Source organism: Meles meles, chromosome 6 (genome assembly GCF_922984935.1).
Source record: "Meles meles chromosome 6, mMelMel3.1 paternal haplotype, whole genome shotgun sequence".
NCBI classification, from domain to species: domain Eukaryota; kingdom Metazoa; phylum Chordata; class Mammalia; order Carnivora; family Mustelidae; genus Meles; species Meles meles.
The window spans coordinates 37,868,159-37,888,339 of record NC_060071.1 but is presented as its reverse complement, the minus strand read 5'-3'; the positions used below and the strand labels follow the sequence as shown (position 1 = coordinate 37,888,339).

Here is a 20,181-nt window from a genome sequence, read left to right as displayed (position 1 = left end):
TTCAGTGTGTGAGCTTTTCCCTTCTGGGTGTGGCTGGTTTCTTTCATGGTATTAAATTGTTGCAGAAGCTCCAGGCTTCACATTCATACATCTTGTATTCAGAGCAGAAGAGAGAGAGCTGTCTTGTTTCCAACCATTCCAAACAAACAAATCAACAAAACAAAACCACCAGGGCGCTTCTCTCCAACTGGTCCTACCTAAGCCAGTTACTGATGCTAGAGAGATTCCGTATGTTGATGGGCTTAGGCCTTACTCAGTACATAATGATTGTAGCAAGAAGCACGTAACTCCGTTAACCAGTTTATGCCAATCAGGCCCATCCTGGAGCAAGGAAATGAAGTCAATCCCACCAGCCAGAATTCTGCTGGGGAGGAAAATTTAAAGAAACACAACTACATGTTTATTTCTTAAAACATTTCCTCTAGACACCACTGTTAGATCCCTGCATCAAGGAGTGGCCTACAGATAGTTTGGTAGTTTCAGAGAGGTCAAAATACTTTAAGACTTGTTTTTTTGTTTGTTTGTTTATTCTTGGGTTTTAAAAAAAAAGATTTTATTTATTTATTTGTCAGAGAGAGAGAGAGAGAAAGAGAGAGAGCACAAGCAGGCAGAGTGGTAGGCAGAGGCAGAGAGAGAAGCAGGCTCCCTGCTGAGCAAGGAGACTGATTCGAGACTCCATCCCAGGACCCTGGGATCATGACCTGAGCTGAAGGCAGCAGCTTAACTGGCTAAGCCGCCCAGGCGTCCCAAGACTTGTTTTTATATATATCCTTCAAATTTGGAACATAAAACTAATTGTTTTCACAGATGAATAGAAATGTTCTCATTTTTATATTCTTAAAGATTATCTATGTTCCAATCAGTTGTCTTCTGCTCAGAATGAGTCAGGGTAATTCCTCTGAGCTAATGTGGCTTCTTAGCATTCACGCTCTATTGTCCACTTGACTACAAATCTGATGAGGTCGCATCTATTATCGCTCACTTTTATATCCCTAGCCACGGCACAGCCTAGCGTATATTCATAAGTACCCAGTAAATACTTATCCAAGGGTGAGTTTCCTTAATTTGCATATTTCTCATTTCTGTTATGATGTGTCTAGCTTCAAATCACAAAATGGTTTATTGAAGGTCAAGAATAAGGATGAACATATTAAATTAATGCAAAAAACAAATGAAATAGTGAGATGATTCCCTTGCATATGCAGGATAAGAAAATGAATCTGCTGGCAAATAGAGTCAGGTAAAACGATTTGACATGAAGAGATGAAAAATAAAAGTGCGAATATTAAGTGTGTACTTTCAGTAAGTCTATATAGGATTATTGAACCGGTGATGTTTTTATGGCTAGCTCTCAGCTCGTTATCTATTATGTAAATATCAAATATGTTTATATTATATATGTTGTAGTTCTGTGGAATCATTACAAAAAATAGAAACAGAGTGCATAATTTCTAAATCCTACAGGGAAAATGTATGGTTAAAAAATGCCCACTAATTTAAAGGCAAGCAACTGAAAAGGAAAAAAAAAATACAAAACACGGAAATAGTCAAATAAGTAAAAGTACAAAGTGAAGTTGGTTAGTGTAAACTAAGCTAGTTTTTTAATTATAGCAAATATAAGTGAGCAAAATTGACCTTTGAAAAGGCTAGATTGGGGAGACCTGGGTCACTTCGTCCGTTAAGTGTCTGCCTTTGGCTCAGGTCATGATCTTGGAGTCCTGGAATCAAATCCCACATCAGGCTCCTTGCCAAGCAAGAGAGAGAGCTGTCTTGTTTCCAACCATTCCAAACAAACAAATCTCCCTCTGCCTGCCACTCTCCCTGCTTGTGCTCTCTCTCTCTCTCTGGCAAAGAAGTAAATGAAATTAAAAAAAAAAAAATTAAGAGGATAGATTGTTGGGTTGGATAGAAATATAAATTATCTGCTGTTTAAAAGTAACACACCACCTAAAACATAAGGATATAGAAAGGTTGAAATTAAAGCATAAAAAAAATCTCATTCAAATCTTAATAAAAAGAAAGCTAAAATTGAACAAAATGGACTTCGAGGCAAAAACATTTTCTCTAGATATGAAAGAGAGTTACCTCATAATGTCAAAAACATCAACTCACCAGTAAGATGGATCCATTTTTAATTTGTGTGCACCTAAAAACATGCCCTTAAATGCATCTAGCAAAAAAATGATAGAACACAAAGAGAAATAGACAAAACCACAGTCTTAGTGGGATTTTTTGAATCTTTCAATAATTGATAGTCCAAGGTTAGGGAAAAAAGAAAAAGATAGACGATTTGAACAACATGCTTAAGAAGTTTGACCTAAGTTGATATAAACAGACATTATAGTCATGTTTCAGAAATAAGATGGAGCCAAACTTTGGTTCAGATGTTGATACTGGTGACATTACACACATACTATCAGGACACGGAAAGGTGTATCACACCCATAATGGCGCCAAATACTTACAAATTTAGCAACGCACTTCAATAACCTTGGAGTCAAAGAATAAATCACAGGGAAATTTATAATACATTTTAAAGGATATGGTTCTTCCTTTCTTTCAGAAAATAGAGTAGGGGGAACACTTTCCCACTTGTTTTATGAGGCTGGCTTAAACTTAATATCAAAACCTGAAAAGGATGCAACAGAAACAAATATTACAGACCAATACCTTTAATAAACGTAGACACAAATACCTTTAAACAAATACGAGCAAATAAAATCTACTAAAGGATATTGTTCTGTTGGGGCACCTGGGTGGCTCAAGTTGTTAGGTGTCTGCCTTCAGCTCAGGTTGTGATTCCGGGGTCCTGGGTTTGAGCCTGAAAGAGGCTTATCTAATGCACGTGTTTTCCCTGTAAGGCACATCACAACCTTCTTGTGCTTAGAAACATGAAGAAGCAGTTCAGCACTGTCCTTCAGGGGTATTTTAAATAAGAAAGTCACCCTCAAAAAACACAATAATGTCACAAAGGTGACACTAAATACACCATGAAAAGGACACTTGTTTATATTACCACAACCGGAAAAAAAAATGTTGTCTTCCTTGACCTCAGCTGGAAACATGTGCTCATGTAGAATGGCACAAAGTTTTCACCACTCTGCTCACGTCTGTGAATGAACACGATAACACTATGAGTGTTGATTGGGGGGTTACAAATAAACTTTAGCAAGGAGATGAATTTGCAAATACAGAATCTGCAAATAATGAGGATCAACTGTAAATAAAAATATATTGTATTACTATGTATTAGCAAAAAAATTAGAAATGAGAATTTAAAATACCTTTAAGATGTAAAAAAAAAATTCTTAGGAATAAATTTATTTCAGAATAAAATTTAAATTGAAACCCACAAAATTTTGCTAGATAAAAATGATCTAAATAAATGAAGACATATCTCACATTTATGAATTGGAAGATTCTATATTATTAAGATGTTTGTCTCCCCCAATTCGTTTATTGATTCAGTACAATCCCAATAATCAACCCCAAAGTCGTTTTCTTTATAGAAATTGGCAAACTGATTCTTAAATTTATATGGCAATGCAACGGGCTAGACTAGCTCAAAGAATTTTGTAAAAGGACCAAAGTTTAAGAAGTTATGTTACCTAATTTCAAGACTTACTAGAGAAATCCAGTAATCATGACAGTGTGGTATTCATGTAAGAATACAAAAATGGAAAAAGGGGTCCCTGGATAGCTCAGTTAGTTAAGTGGCTGCCTTTAGCTCAGGTCATGATCCTGAGTCCCACTGGGGCGGAGTCCCACACAAGGCTCCCTGCTCAGCAAGGAGTCTGCTTCTCCCTCTTGCTCTGCTTCTCCCTCTTGCTCTGCCTGCTGCTCCCCCTACCTGTGCTCTCTGTCAAATAAATAAATCTTAAAAAAAGAAAAATGGAAAATAATGTAAGTTTAGAAAGAGACTCACATGTATGCAGGTCAGCTGATTCTCAAAAACAATTGCCAAGGCAATTGAATGGAAGAAAGTCACTCTGCATCAAATTGTGTTGAAACTGGGTTCTCATATGGAAAAGAAAATGAAGTTTGACCACTGCTTCAAAGCATTCACAAAAATTAACTCAAGAAGGGCCATAGCTAAAATTACAAATCTTCTAGAAAAAAGCAGAGGAGAATATCTCTGCAAATTTGGGGCAGACAAACCATTTCAGAAAGAACATTTCAAAGCACTTGCTATAAAAAAGTTGTCAGTTGAACTTTATCATAGTTCAAAACATAAGTATTATATCTAGAACATATAAATAACTCATGTAATTCAATAATTAAAAGATAACTCAAATTTTATTTATTTATTTTTAAGATTTAAAATTTTTTTTTCTTTGTCAGAGAGAGAGATCACAAGTAGGCAGAGAGGCAGGCAGAGAGAGAGGAGGAAGCAGGCTCCCTGCGGAACAAAGAGCCCGATGTGGGACTCGATCCCAGGACGCTGGGATCATGACCTGAGCCGAAGGCAGAGGCTTAACTCATTGAGTCACTCAGGGGCCCAATAACTCAAATTTTAAAAAGGGGTACCAGACCTGAATATTTACTTCACAAAAGAAGATAAATAAATGACCAAAAAGCATACACAAATGTGATTAACAGCAGTAGACATCCGGAAAAATAAAATAAATAAAGATGTCTGAAAAAACCACACTAGAATAGCTAACAAAACAAAACAAAGCAAAAAACCCTATAATAACAAATGTTAGCAAATCTGTGGAGAGGTTGGAACTCTCTATGCATTGCTAGAGAGAGTATAAAATTATACAACTCTTTTATTAAAATGTATAGCAATTCCTTATAAAGTTAAACTTAAAAATGTTCAGGTCCACTGAACAAAAAAGACTTGTATAAAAAAATGTCTTTATTCATAATAGCCATAAGTTAGAAACAACACAATAAAACGGATAAATATGTTGTGGTATCTTCATACTATGGAATAAAAAATAACCAATTATGGATGCATGAAACAATATGAATCATTCTCAAAAACACTAGCCCAATACAAAAAAGTAAGTGCTATATTGTTACATTTATTGAAATTCTAGAATAGACAAAATTAATCAAAGGCGAAAGAAAAATAGTTGCTTGAGTGGGGAGGACAAGCATTGACTAGAAGAATTTTTCTGATATGATTAAGATGTTTGTATCTTATTTGGGATGTTGATTAATGTTCAAAATTAATCAAATTAAACTCGTAAGTGAATTTCATTGTACATAAATTTCATCTTTTAAAAAAGCCCTTGAATGAGATTGTTCTGGGCATAATGGCCACCCTCAAGTACACACATCTTTCACGTAATATATCAGATTGCAAATGTGAAAACCTAATTATCATTGTGGATGTGGAACAACTGGAACTTGGATTCTCTGCCAGGGGAATATGAACTGATACAAATCACTTCAGAGAGCAGTTTGACAGTATTCAATAGAGTTGAATGTGTGCCTCCGACCCAGAAATTCCACTAGTAATTACGTACCTCCCAAACTCACGTGTATAGTCAAAGTATGTTCAAAACATATATATTTAAGTATAGTCAAGGCAGTATGTAATAGTTATAAACTAGAAATCACTCAACACTCACCAACAGGAAAATGGATGTATAAATTCCATATTGGCCATACAACTGAATATCAAACAGCAGTAAAACAAACAAACAAAACACAGGATTACTCCCATCAGTTGTGTTTCTGCGTAGGGCTCCTACGGCTACTACCTAGTTTCCCAAACTGAGTGGGGAAAAAAGAAGGCACAGAAAAATACACACTGCGTGATACTATTTCTTTGAAATTTGAAAATATTTAAAAATCTACTCAATAAACTCCCCATGCATAAATGCGTAAATACAGATGGTATGAAAACATGAATGAATAAGGAGGTTCAAGTTCAGAATCGTGGTTACCTCTAGGGAAGGCATGAAGTACCCAGAGTCTCCGTCTTTCCTTCCAATGTTTTATTTTTTAAAATCTGAAGCAAGTGTGGAAAAATATTAATATCTGTTATGATTGGTGGTAGATACAGTATTTATTTGAGATACTACTACTCTACATGCATTTCGGCATGTTGAAATATTTCAAGATAAACAAAGAGAAGAAGTCAATTCTCCGAGTCAAGCTTAGAGAGATTGGTGTGAAGGATGGATAAACAGTTTCATTGTCTTCCGAAGAGAAACTGCAAGCTATCCTATTGCCTAAGAACCACGGGGGTCATTTATTCCTGGGAGCTTTGAGCATACTTTAGATATATATCCTTATCCTCTTTCCACAGAGGACTCAAGGTAGCTTGCAACAAAAGACACACACAATGAGCCGGAAAAACATAAACGTAAATAGAAAATCAGGATCAAAGGTAAACAAATATTCCATCAATACTGGTTAGCCAGTTGCTATGATCGCGTTTCAAACTTGGCTCTGAACTTCTTGGCAATGGCACCCATTCCATCTCCAGCTGACCCAGAAAAGCAGGTTACAAAAACTAACCTTTGTTCTTCAATATTTAAACTTAGTATTTTCCTGAGCATTCTCTCTGTGTTCTGTTTTGCATTTTGCCTTGCTGACTAGACAGGTTCTTCTTTCCTTTGTTCTTTTGTCCTCCCTGCCCCCCTTGCACTCTTTCACTCTTCTTCCTTTCTTTTCACTCTTTCATTTATTTTACTCAGATGCGAGATCCTTAAAACTAGCAGTGGCTCTGAAAGCAGGTCTTATCTATTATTTATTGGTTAAAATAACTTTAGTTAAGGTTGTCGACCTCTCTGTGCCTCAGTGTTCAAATATTTAAATGGGCGTATGTATCACATACTCACACTGGGAGATTAAATGAGAAAATGCATGCAAAGGGCTTAGTAATACAAAATATCAATCAGTCTTAGTTGTTATTATGATTACCGTTATTAATCAATGGAGGAGAACATGAATCCCTGTGGATTCCCTGCCCTGGTCAGGAATAGCTCGGAAGCAGGGTAAGGCTTTGCTGTCTCACCTGTCAGGTCTTAAGTGGAGTGAAGTTGAGGAAGGGGGAGGCAGAGACCAGCACCATCCTCAGACAATAGCACAATTAAGAAGCCTCAGATCCAACGGCACATTTAGCAAACATCCCCAGATCTGGCAGCATATTTAACCATTTAACTTCAGAACCAGAATGGGGGGGGCAGGCAATGTCTCCCCAAATGGGGGATACTGGACATTTCTGCTTTTGAAGCAACCACAATATTCTGTTTCTGCATGAGATTCCTTTTGGAAAAAAGCAATCCTTCGGCACATACTAATCCAGATACTCTCAGACCGTGGGGGGTGCATTCCTTCTCCTTTCCCAAAGACCCTAGGAAACTCCAAGTAGAGAGGACAACTTGTTCTAGGAAATCACCACACTGCACCCTCACTTGATTCCACACCCAGTAGATTCAGGTCCCCTTGTCCTCTCATCTGGGGATTATCCACACCTAGGAACTCCAGCAAGCAAAATGGCTTGGAAAGAAGTTGAGCTGGAGGGGATAGGAATTATATGGGAGGACATAGCCATTGGAGTTTGGGACCAGGCAAAAGAAGGATTCAAGAAGTAGCAATCCATCTACTATGGATAGTGGGGGCAGACAAGAGGGGTACAACAGGATGAGACCAAGTGACTCGAGCTCGAGCATTAAACGATTTGGTTTCAGGAACAAGACAGAAACCCTCCTACCAGGTCTGGAGCCAGCAGTGCCTTCAGGCTTGCTGCCAAGTCACTGAGTGCTGACCCACGGTTGCTCAAATTCCCAGAATACCTGGGGAGAGCCAAGAATGCATGTGAATATGAGGGTCAGATAGATGCCTTTAGCATCAGGGATGGGAGAGTTAGGGAAGAGGAGGCAGCATTCAGGAAGCCAGAGATCATTCGCCTGCAAAAACTCGAGTGAGCAAGTTTTCCACATGCCGAAGGGATCACAAGCTCTGGCCTTTCCTATTTACTGGAAGCCCTTGAACAAGACATCTTTGTCTCTCCTCTCTTCTTTGTCTCCATCTAGGTGAGATCTCATTACCATATCAAACAAGAAAACCCTGAGAGAAATCACCCTTTACCAGCCAGATGAGAGACGGTTCATGTTTTAATTTCAAAAGGCTTAAGGATCATCAAGAAACTAAAAGTTCTTCCTGTCCAGGAGCACCAGTTCTGTGGTTCAACCTATTTCTGGAAGAATAGCTTTGGTGTTCGCTGTGTGCCAGGCCTTGTGATAAACGCTTACAAGCATCATCTCATTTGCTCCTCACAACGTTGTTTAAGGTAGGTTGTATCATGAGGCCGGTGTGGTTCAGATGGCCCTCAGGCTGGTAAACTCTAGCTTAAGCACGAAGGTACAAACCCAGAGCAGTGGGACTTAAAAGGTGGAATTCTGGAACATGAACCACCTAAACCTGAGCACTCCCTCTTGGGGGAGCGCCTGAGAACTGCACAGCTTGCCTCGCTTCCTTCCAAGCATTTCTGTGACTTTGGTGTCTTGCAATTTCCGCTCTCATTGTCCCACCTCCTGGAGGTCCTGCTGCCCAGAGAGCTGCCTGGCAAAATCTGAGCAAGTTGGATTATTCCTATTTAGTGACCTGTGAGGTGGTTGAACTGAAGCTGTATTATGTCCAGCTATGCTAATGGCCTCGAAACACTCTCCCCACCAGCGTGAACGAGGACAAACCCCTGCCTGCATCGTGTTTACCTGTTGTTCTTCAAAGGGAATGAGAAAAATGAGAAACTTTCACCCACGAATCCCTAATACTCCCGAGGCACAGGGACGCACGCCTACCTAAAGACAGAGCCCCCCGAACAGCTAACAGAAACAAACACCTTTCAGAGAAGCAGACTCTCTGACTTGTGACTGCATTTCACACTCGCTTGGGGGTCCCTTCACACTAAGTATTTTCTTCCTGCCCCCATTGAACTCATGTTCATATTTTGTGTCCGCAGTGACCCCCACGACCCCGTGTGGTGCCCTAAGGATGCATCCCTGCAAGGATGGAGCCTCTGCCTACTTAAGTGAAGAGAAGGGCTTCCACCCAGCTAGAGAGGAACATACAATATGATACTTCTGACCAGATGAAGGAGGATGACACACTTTTTTTTTTTTTTTACTAATTTATTAATAAGTTTATTCTTCACTCATAAAAAAGAATGTGTATTTGGCTTGGAAATCATGACATAAAATAAAAAGGGAAATAACTGGAAATCCTCAGCTGCAAGTAGGTAGAAGCAACTCATGCTGAAACCTGAGCCAGCACTCCGTGCTTGGGGCTAGAGCAGGGGCGCCGGGCGAAGCAAGAGCCAGAGACAGCGGTGCGAGCGCAGGGCCCAGCGAGCTCTCAAGACGGCTTAGTTCCCAGAGGTTGTTTGGCTGCTGATGTAGGAAGCTAATCCTCCATTCTCTCCTCTCCTCTCCTCTCTTCCTTCCTTCCTCTCTTCCCTCTTTGCTTCCTTCCTTCCTTCCAACCTTTAACTACGGGAATGGTAGGCAATAGTGTTTTGATGCTAGGCTTTCTCGTTTGTAGGATAGTGTTGTTTCAACATGTTTAACCGACTTGTTTTCAACCTTCAAAAACACAAAATTGCTAAAATCAACTGTAACTAAAAGCCATTTCTATTTTTGGTCAGTTATCTGCTGTAGGCAAAGCTTCATGTAGGAATTTTTATTACGGATTTCTATGACTGCGTCCCTAACAAGCTCAATGAACATCTGTGGCCAAAGCTTCTGCAGGGCTTCATTTTTCATGTTGATTTCCGTGGCTTCCTTCACAAGGTCTTCCATATACATCTTGCAGAATTTCTTTTTTTCCTTTATTTCCTGTTAAAAAAGGAAAATTTTGCACTGAATCATAATTAATCCAAGAGACAAAGGAACACTTAGCTGAGCCAGTGTAACATGAAAGCATCTGTTCTGAGCCTCACCCTTCAAAGCACGAATACTTCCCTAGACACTCTTGACACGATCAAGCTCTGCGTGAGTACAGACAGCAACGAGGAGCTCTTTACTTCGCAGTCCGCTCCTGTCTCTGTTAGACAGCTCTGGAATCACCTGAATTTTAACTACTGCTTCTCTGTTGGTAGACTTTCTCCCTTCTCAGTTAAGGGAGTTAAGCTCACACAAGACAGATGAATGCACAGATTTATGGCTTCTGGTGGTAACTGTATCAGGGCACTGATGCCGACAATCTTAATTGGAATAACGTCAGTTAACATCCATACACACACTTGAAATACCATCCTCTGACTTCAGTCTGTATGTTAGGAAACCGTGTAGTAGCACTATACTGATTCATTAGTCTAGACCATTTGGACAAATTTAGGGGAAAGTGTGCAAGAAGGAAGAGGAAACATACATAAGCCTAGGACCCAGAACTTGTCCTTGAGAGAAACAATGCTCCCACTCAACTTCTGGGTCTGGAAGTCTGCAAATGAAAAATCTGGGTCCCAAACACAACAAGGGAAGTTTTGGGCCTAAAGCTACTCAGGCACTGGGCCCCAATTTCACCCTAGAGGCTGAAACAAGCCATGTGTTCAATATAAGAACTCAACATTCATTTTGGCTATTCATACTTGTGAGGAGTACTGAGGCAAGATGATGGAAAGTGCCATATACATAATATATATGGAAAAAATAATGGAATACTTCAGACAATCAGAATTATAGGAAAGTGGGGTGCCTGGGTGGCTCAGTCATTAAGTATACGCCTTTGGCTCAGGTCATAATCCCAGGTTGAGACCCACATAGGGCTCCCTATGTGGATGCATAGGGATCCCTATGAGAAGCTTGCTTCTCCGTTTCCCACCCCTCCCTGCCTGTGTTCTCTCCCTTGCCGTGTTCTCTCTGTGTCAAATAAATAAATAAAATCTTTAAAAAAAATTATAGGAAACCAATTCACATTAATGAAGGAGCTAAGAAATAATAAATGTCAATGACACAATAGGTTTAATTTCTTAAAAAAGAATCTATTCAAACCTCCAACTCAAATCAAAATACCAAAATAATTTCAGGATGAATTAAAGGGTTAAATTTAAATTATCAACAGATATTATCATTAAAATTATACTTATAACGACTTGTAATAACAAGGAAAATAAAATTCAATGGTCAATGGGAAAACAAAAATACAAAATAAAATTTTGATAGAGGTTGGGTTATACACATGTCAAAACTTAGCAACTGTATACCCAAGATTTGTGTATCATTGTACATAAGTTTTACCCCCAAAGAAGAAACTATATCGAATACTGAACTCTGATTAATGATACACATGCTGAATTACTTAGGAAGAAGCATGCTAATGTCTGCAATTGCTTTGAAGTGAATTAAAAAATATAAGGCAGATTGATGATAGAGGATGGGTCAATGGGGCAAAGAAAGGACATTATAGTACAATGTTAACAGCAGAATCTAGGATTGTATGTATGGGCATTTACTGTAAAATTCTTTCAACTTTGCTGTATGTTTGAAATTTTCATTAAAAAGTTAGGAAAAGTATACAAAAAATTATTGGAAGACAATATATTAAAGTATCACTAAGATTGCCTTTGGATTGTGAGACCATAAGTGTTTTTCCCTATTTCTCTTCCTTTTCCAAATTTTTACACTTTTTAAAACAACAAAACATGTTTTATATTCTTGATTAATTAATGTAAGTTCATGATGAGTCCCGGTTGTCCCTAAGTTTCCCTAGCAAAGGCCTATTTTGGAAGTTTTCTTATGACATATAAGATTTCTCTAAATAATCACTCACCATTCAGGGGTCAACAGCCTGACCTGATTTAGTTCATGCACTAAAAACAACTGGTCACGAGTTGACCTCACATAAAAATATGTACAGATTGTGATGGGCGATAAATAACAAATGGTTCCAGCTGGCTACTTCTCCGATGAATCTTTCTTTAACTCTGAAATATGGTCTGGGACTTAGTCACCTGCACTAAGTTAGCTTGTTGATGAGAACAGCATTGAGCTGTTCCCTTTTAACACTCAGTAAATCTGGGCTACACAGGGACTACCAGGGAGACAGACAAGTGTGAATCACCAGAGATCGATCAATACCTGAAACGAGCAATATTTTACAATGTGCAATGCATTTACACAAATAGAAGGCACACGGCATATTTAGTGAATGCCTCCTTTACACATTGCTGAGTTTCTTAAAACAAGATTTTGAGTTATTTATTTATTTAGTTTAGAGAGGGGGGAGGGGCAGAGGGAGAGAGAATCTTTTTTTTTTTTAATATTTTATTTATTTGACAGAGAGAAATCACAACTAGGCAGAGAGGCAGGCAGAGAGAGAGGAGGAAGCAGGCTCCCTGCAGAGCAGAGAGCCCGATGCGGGGCTCGATCCCAGGACCCCGAGATCATGACCTGAGCTTAAGGCAGAGGCTTTAACCCACTTGAGCCACCCAGGCGCCCCGGGAGAGAGAATCTTAAGCAGGCACCACTTCCAGCATGAGCCCAATGTGGGGCTCCATCCCACAACCCCAGGATCGTGACCAGAGCTGAAATCAAGAGTCTGACACTTACCTGATTGAGCCACCCAGGCGCACTACAATTTTGAGTTTTAAAAAAAAAGGAAAAGCCTCGCAGTTAAGACTGGAAAATGTTTATAGTAATTCAGGAATAACAAAAATATAAAGAATTTTTAAAGGATGTATTTTTGCTAAATAACTTATACATAATATAAATTAAACCTTTTGTAATTGGCATAGTGCAGTTTTTGGTGCTTTAAAATTTCTTGCTATAGCTCCTTCCATTACTTCTTTATGAACATGTTGCTACAGAATTGCATCTGCCATAATAACCCTTAATTCAGTAACTGTTGTAAAGCAGTTTTACTTCATCATTTCTTCTTTCCTCCAAGCCAATTACTCCCATCTCTGTGAAGCAGACTCTGCACTCATCAGGTATCTGCCAGGGCGACTCACTCTGCTTGTCCAGAATGATCCTGTTAAAAGCACATTAGAGATACCTCTCTTGCCCTGACCCGTCAAGGAGTTATTGCTCTTTGAATAATGCTTTTTCCATTCTCAAATGCTTTCATATACTTATTTTTTTCCTATCCCACAACATCCCTGTGGGGTTCATAAAGCAAGTATTGTACAAGTTCAATCCTGAGGAGATGAACTCTGTATAATATTATTTATCTCACTGAACTAAAACTTTGTTGTCATGAAGATGGTTTGGGAAAAAAAGTAGGTCAAAGGTAGGATTTGTTGTGGAGCGATTTTAGCTATAATGGTACTTGTACTGGGGTCCAAGCCATGTTTCCATCTCCTAAATTGGAAACTAAGGTCAACAGAAGTTAAGAGACTTGCTCAGGATTTCACAGCATCTACTAATACGTACCCAGAGAAAACTCTAACCTCGTCTTTGAAGGACCTGCAGTCTCATTGGAGAGATAGCCTACACATACGAAAAGCTAACTAAAAATGATTAAACAGTGACTAAGTGCTGTGAGATGTTTAGACAGCAAATCTAATCAGTGTTCAGAAAGAGGGAGCCCTTTGTGGTCAGAAAGACTTCAGAAAGGGCATGATATACTCGGAAAGAGTCCCAGGGTCAGTAATCAGGAGGTCTGAGTTCTAGAGGCAGCTGTCAGTAACTCACCGAGCGATCCTGAGTAGTTCACCTGAGTCTCCAGTTCTCCTCATCTGTCTAAGAACAGGACTGGAATCATTAGTCCCTTTCAGCCCTTTGACTCTACATACATCTTAGATCTTTTTAAAAATGAGTCAGGAGCATGGATGAGCAGACACCAAGCAACAGAATTGTACATGTTGTACGTATAATTATACGTGTCATATGTATAATGGAAGGGTCTGCTTAGCCAGATTTGTGAGGAACTCACTACAATTCCCAACCACTCAGGATGCACCGAAGAGAGACACTGACTGAGCACTCTGTGCTGCAGTGACTGAAATATTTTTCAAGAGGTGAGAAGCTTGGTCTAAACGAAGGAAAGCTAGACTGTAAGTCAAGAGAGTGATTAAGGAACTAGGGCGAGGTCTCTCAGGAAGTGAGTGGTAGAATCAGGAGCTCAGATCCAGATCTCCTAGTGGCCAAGTGTTCTTCCAAAATATCATGTGGCTTCAGATTCCTTCTCCCTTAGACATTTCTCAAAACAGGAGTCAACACTCCCTGTCCTGACTTTTTGATCGCTTATTTACTGCTCAAACCACCTTGAAACCCTGCTTATATGACTCCACTGAAACTATTCCTGTTTAAAAAACAATGATCTTGATTGTCAAATTTATGACATTTTTTTCCTGCTGGTTTGTGCCCTTGAGATGTTAGAAAATCACAGTCTATTTAATCAAGGTCATAAAGATTCTCACCTACTTTTTCAATGAAAACTTTAAAGTTTTGCTTTTCATCCTTGGGTTTTCATTTGATCTGGAGTTAAATTTTGTTGTATGATGTGAAGTGAAGGGTTCAATGTGTATTTCTGATTTGATATTTAATTTCCTCAGTATGTTTATTAAATTATCTGTACCAATCTGTAATACCGCCTATCTATATCCCGATATATATGGGATATATGTATTTCTGGCTCTCAATTTTATTCTCAGGTCTATTTGTCTATTCCTACACTGCCTTCATTACCTCACCTTTACAATACTTGGCATCTGGTGAGGCAAGTTCTCCCCACTTTTACTCTAGTGTATTTAGGATTGTTTATTCTATCAGATAACTTTTGGATCAGCTGGTGACATTCTACAATAACCCTATCCAAATTTTGATTAGAACTGCCTTATATTCATGGATGGATTTAGGAAGAATTTTTCCTATGTAGAACGTTCCTGTCCTTGAACATGAGCAATCTATTTAGTTCTTCTTCCAAGTTTTTCAATAAAATTTCATAATTTTCTCCATAGGAGGCTTATACATATTTTATTATTATTTATGTTATACAGTATTTCTTGTTAAGGTAAATGGCATATTCCTTTAAATTTATAGCCTATATTGGGTTATCAGCCCCTTTTCTTGCCGATTTCTAAAAGTTCTTTACCATTCAGGGAGGTTAGTTGTAAACCATCTTTTCATTTCTTTTTTGTCTTTGCTTATTCTAGCTCCCTGAAGTTCTTTTTCATGCCAACACTACACATACATTTTCCAAGATTTCTTGAAAACCTTTATGCTTTTATTATAAACTTTAAAATCTCTGATCCATTAGGAATTTATACTGATGTAAGATATAATGTCTGAATCTAGCTCCCCCCCACCCAGTTCCCTAATTATTCCTAAATCATTTACTGATAGTCCATGTGACTTGAGATAATTCTTTATCATATAATAAATTCTCTTCTGTATTTGGAGGTACAGTTGACTTTTCCATTCTATCTCATTAGACTATCTCTTTATGGTCATCCCGTTTTAACTGATATGACTTTATAATATACCGTGATACCTAGTAGCACTAGTATTCTCAATATTCTTCTCTTTCAGAGTTTTTATGCTTATTTCCCCATATGTACCATAGGATCAACTTGTCTCAAAAAACCCTCAGTAAAATTTTTGGCATTTTGTTGAGATCATATTAAAATTTTAAATTAACTTAAGGAAAACTGATATTTTGCTTTAGATCCTTTTTATCCAAAACATGGTAGGTTCTCCCATTTGTATAAATCTTTGGTGTGCCTCATTAATGTTTTAAAGCTTACTTCACAGAAATCATGCCTATTTATTAGTTAGTTATTACTAGGTGTTTTATCTTTTTGTGTTGCTGCTGTGAGCTGGGTCTCTTCTTTCTGTTACTTACTTACATGGAGAGTGTTGATTTCTGCTTCATTACTGAATTTTCTTACAGCTTTTATAGTTTCTGAACTAATTATCTTGGGATTTCCGGAGAGTCAATACTATTGTCTGCAAGTAGTAAGTTCACTCCTTTCCTTTCAAGTTACCACAAATCTCTTCCTCTTGCCTTTTTGGATACCTGATAACGGCGATATTGGACATCCCTGTCTTGAGACTGACTTCAGCGAGCATTAGGGTTCTACTGCTGCGTAGCATATTACCTCAAACTCAGTAGCCCAAGACAACATGAGTCTGTCATCTCAAGTTTCCATGCATCAGGAGTCCAGGCACAGCTTAGCTGGGTGCTTGGCTCAGGATGTCACAAGGCTGTAATCAAGGTGTCAGCCAAGCTCTGTTCCTTTTTAAAGCTTGGGTCCTCTTCCAGACCCGGTGCTTGTTTGAACAGCACTCAGTTCCTTGCAGTCGTAGAACTGAAGCCCCAGTTTCTTGCTGGCTATCAGCAGGGGGTTGCTGTCAACTCCTAGAAGCTTCTTGCAGTTCTGGGCCCTGTACCCTCTCACACCGTGGCTTACTTCTTCAAGGCCAGTAGTAGCCGGAATCCTCTTTTAGAGGACCTGGTCAGGTTTATCCAGGATAATCTCCCTTTCCATTAACTCAAAGTCAACTGATTACAGACCTGAATTGTATCTGCAAAATCCCTTTACCCTTGCCAGATTCCATTGGTTAGAAGCAACTCAGGTTTTACAGGCCCTGAAGAGAGGGATACCAGGGTGTAGGAATCAGGGAGGACATCTTACTCAGAATTCTTCCTACCATTAATGCTAATGTTTCTAGAGTTTCCCATCAGGCATGACATCTGCTGTTCATTTTCTATTTATCCTATTTGCTGATTTAAAAAAATTAAGGATGGATGTTGAATTGTGTGAAATGCCTTTTTTCAACGTCTAAAGAAATAATCACAACTTTTCCACTTAGACCAATCTCCTGATAGGAATCTTCCTTGCATTCCAGAATAAACTACACTTGGTTGTAATGTTTTGTTATTCATTTAATGTTCTGCTGTGGTCTCCTTGATACTATTCCTTTTTAAAAAGATTTTTGCACCATCAATATTCTTAGGTTTTCGGTCTGGCTTTTCTTTTTCTGTGCCAATGCTGGCAGGTTTCAGATTTAATGTTATGGTATCTGCCTTAAAAAAAAAAAAAGGAAACGTTTTCTTTTTTTGCAATATTCTTGTACAATTTTAAAAATCACTGGAATTGTCTATTCCTTAGAGTTTGTTGATTTCTCTGTGAAATTGTTCTTGTTTTGCATGCAGCTCTTTGATATTTTTCTAAATGTCTTTAGTATTAATTAATAAAATTTATTTTATAATAAGTTTAATTTTAATTTTATATAAATAAATATAATTATATTTATAATATTTATAATACATAATATAAATATATATTTATATAACATATGTTCTATATATTGATATGATAATTATATTATATATAATATGGTTAATATATAATATAATCAACATATTTATAGACATATTTAACATATTTATAGATATAATTTTATCTATAATTTTAAGATATAAATATAACATATTTATAGATATAATTAATATTGTATATAATATATTAATTATTGTTAATATATTAATAATAATTATCATTATAGTTAAATATATTAATTATATATTTAATATATAAATATACAATATTTATATATAAATATGATATAACATATAAATATAAATAATGTAATAAATTTACTATGATTTTTAATTTATAATAAAATTTATAAATATTAATTTATAAAATAAATTAATATTAATTTTTGACTCATGGAACTGAGTTGGTTCAAGAAGACAAAGACTCACAATCCTGTCAGTTTGGCTTTCATTTTCCTCCTTTGGCCACATCAGGAAGTCCGTATTAGCCAAAGATTAAATTCAATCTTTTCATATAGCACTCTTACTACCTTTCTCATCCCTTCTTTTAACACCATCTACCCCAATCTCTGTGCTTCTGAAGAGTGAATTGCTCATAGTTCCTGGCTCTCTCCGTGTCTTTTTGTGCTTCTATGCCTTTTCTTCATACTGTGCTATTTCTTTTTCCTTCTATCTAGCTCCACTTTATCATTTAAGACTGGTGTCAGGAAGCTCTTCTCTGGAAAGCCTCCGTTGACCTGGATAAGATATTCCTCCCACACTCTCTTTATATACTGGTTTATAACCATCCCTGTATAACCATCCCTATCTCCTTCATTAGGATGTGAGATCTGTGAGGATAAGGACAGTGACTTCTTACAGCCCAGGTAATCTGTGTGACAGGTGCTTAACACATGATTTTTGAGCAAAAGCGTGAATGTTAGGGCCAGGGAGGATTTCAAGGTATTGACTTCAAGTATTTGAAGAGTTTTCATGAGAAAGAGACAAATTCTCTTTTCTACATAAGGTGGTACTAGGGTCATGAATTAAAAGTTATTAGGAAGCAGATTTCAGCTTCACATGGGTAAGAATTTTTTTCACCAGTGGAATTGTTCAGTGATAAAGAGCTCCCTCATGAAGCAGTACTTTTGTACTAGAATAATTTAAAGCAGAATCGGAACATCCTTTAGGATGCCATTAAACATCAACTGCATTGTGTTTTCAAGGTTTTTTTCAAGCCGTAATCCTTAGAGCCCCTCTGGTTCCAAAGAGATGCTTCAGGATTGGGGGTGAGATGAGGAGAAAGGAAAAGAATAGACAATCCAATCAGATGAAGCTCTGAAGCCCTCCTTTCCCTGAACAACAACAGCTGCTCTGCTGTTTTTGCTTTGTTTTGACATACTGGGTTTCAGCTACAATGTGGTTTGAATAAAGAGTCCCATGGCTGTATAAAAACATTTGAAAACCACTTGCCCGGCCATTTCACTGCCGTGTGTGTGTGTGTGTGTGTGTGTGTGTGTGTGTGTGTGTATACATATATATAAAATACTTATATAAAACCTGTGTGAGTTATCTAAATGTATATATTAATAAATATTATATTTATAATATATATATAATATATATAAATATATTATATATATTTAGATAACTCTTTATATATATTTATTAATATATATATTTAGATAACTCACGGTGCCTTGCACATCAGTTAAGGATGCTCAATCAGTGAGTGCTTCCTGCTGTCTTTGTCTTGCTCTTTTGCCCTTCAGTCCCCTCAAAATCTCTTGCAGAACCTTCACAGTCTATTGTTATTTAAAGGATTTATTTCTTTAGCTTTCTTATGAGTTCCATCAAGGCAGGTACTACATTCTTTTCTTCTTGTAGCTCCTGGGGCACCCTAACATTGTATTCCTCCAATAAACCTCCGAATACAAAGAAGTAAAGAATTAGTTCCAGCTTCTCTGGCTAAGCAGCTACAGTGGAAACAGAACAGGTTAAAATGATACCCCATGATTAAGGATGCAGAAAGTAATGCCGTAGGAGAATGAAAGCAGTGAGTGAGAACATCAAGGACACAACCTGACATGGGCCAGTTAAGTACTCACAGCAAGCCTGTATCTCTTGTCTTAATTCAGACATATCAGAACCCTTGGTCCACTTCGGTCTAAATTTTTGGTACAGATTTCTTTGAAACATTATTTTTTTCTGCTGAAATAAAGATATTGGAACTATGGACTCTACTTCTTCCTAACGTCATGGTGCTTACTGTCTTCAGCTGTACCTAACATAAGGCTGGCTAGTTAGGACAGGACACAAACAAGTTATCTTCACTGAGTAAAGGGAGAATGTACCACTGCCAAGTCCCATGCCAGGTGGGAGACATCCAGGCACCAGATGCCAAAGACTGATAGTGGTTTTACCTCTAGCCTTTCGTTATAAAAGTCTCTCGTGGTATAATTTAGCGTAGCACGGTTTGTGTTTTCTCCTACAAGTCTTTTGCTATCACTGTTTTCTTCATTGACAAGACCAGGTTTTTTTCCTTTGGTTTCTAGCAGATACCGGAATTGCTTCTTTCTGTAGAAAGACAGTCAAGGGATGAAGAGAGTTACCAATGAGATTTATTAAAATATGTCTACTTTTTGTTTGTTTTCAAGGGAAACATATGCTCTTTGGAATGTCTGCTTCATGAGTTTGAGTTATTCATTTGAACTCAGTTCAATACCCCAATCTTTCTACTAATTAAGCTAGACAGCCCAAATTCTTTTGTTTCATAACTACCAATCATCAACATAAACATCTCAACCATTTCTAAAATGAAGAAACTCTACCTTAAAGAAATCAATATCAAATTTAAATCATCACAGAGCACAAAACAACCCAATTAAAGATGTAGTAGGCCAAACTTTCTAAGTCATTATCTTTCGTAAAGCATATACTACCTCTTATAAATCATACAAATAGTCCGTAATTCCAATATGCAGCTCAGTAGTATTACTCACAGACAGAAAATGGAAT

General features: G+C 37.7%; 1 protein-coding gene across 3 annotated transcripts in view; it reads right to left on the bottom strand.

Annotated features, from left to right (window-relative positions):
• Positions 1 to 9,098: 9,098 nt before the first annotated feature.
• LRRC49 (leucine rich repeat containing 49) overlaps positions 9,099 to 20,181 on the bottom strand; it is a 154,452-nt gene continuing 143,369 nt past the window's right edge. For all 3 annotated transcript variants that reach the window (XM_046009596.1, XM_046009597.1, XM_046009598.1), the window contains 2 exons: positions 19,587 to 19,740; positions 9,099 to 9,797 (listed from right to left, as the gene is read on the bottom strand). In XM_046009596.1, the coding sequence (XP_045865552.1) occupies positions 9,594 to 9,797; positions 19,587 to 19,740 (358 nt within the window). In that variant the 3' untranslated portion in view covers positions 9,099 to 9,593. The remainder of the gene's footprint in view (positions 9,798 to 19,586; positions 19,741 to 20,181) is intronic.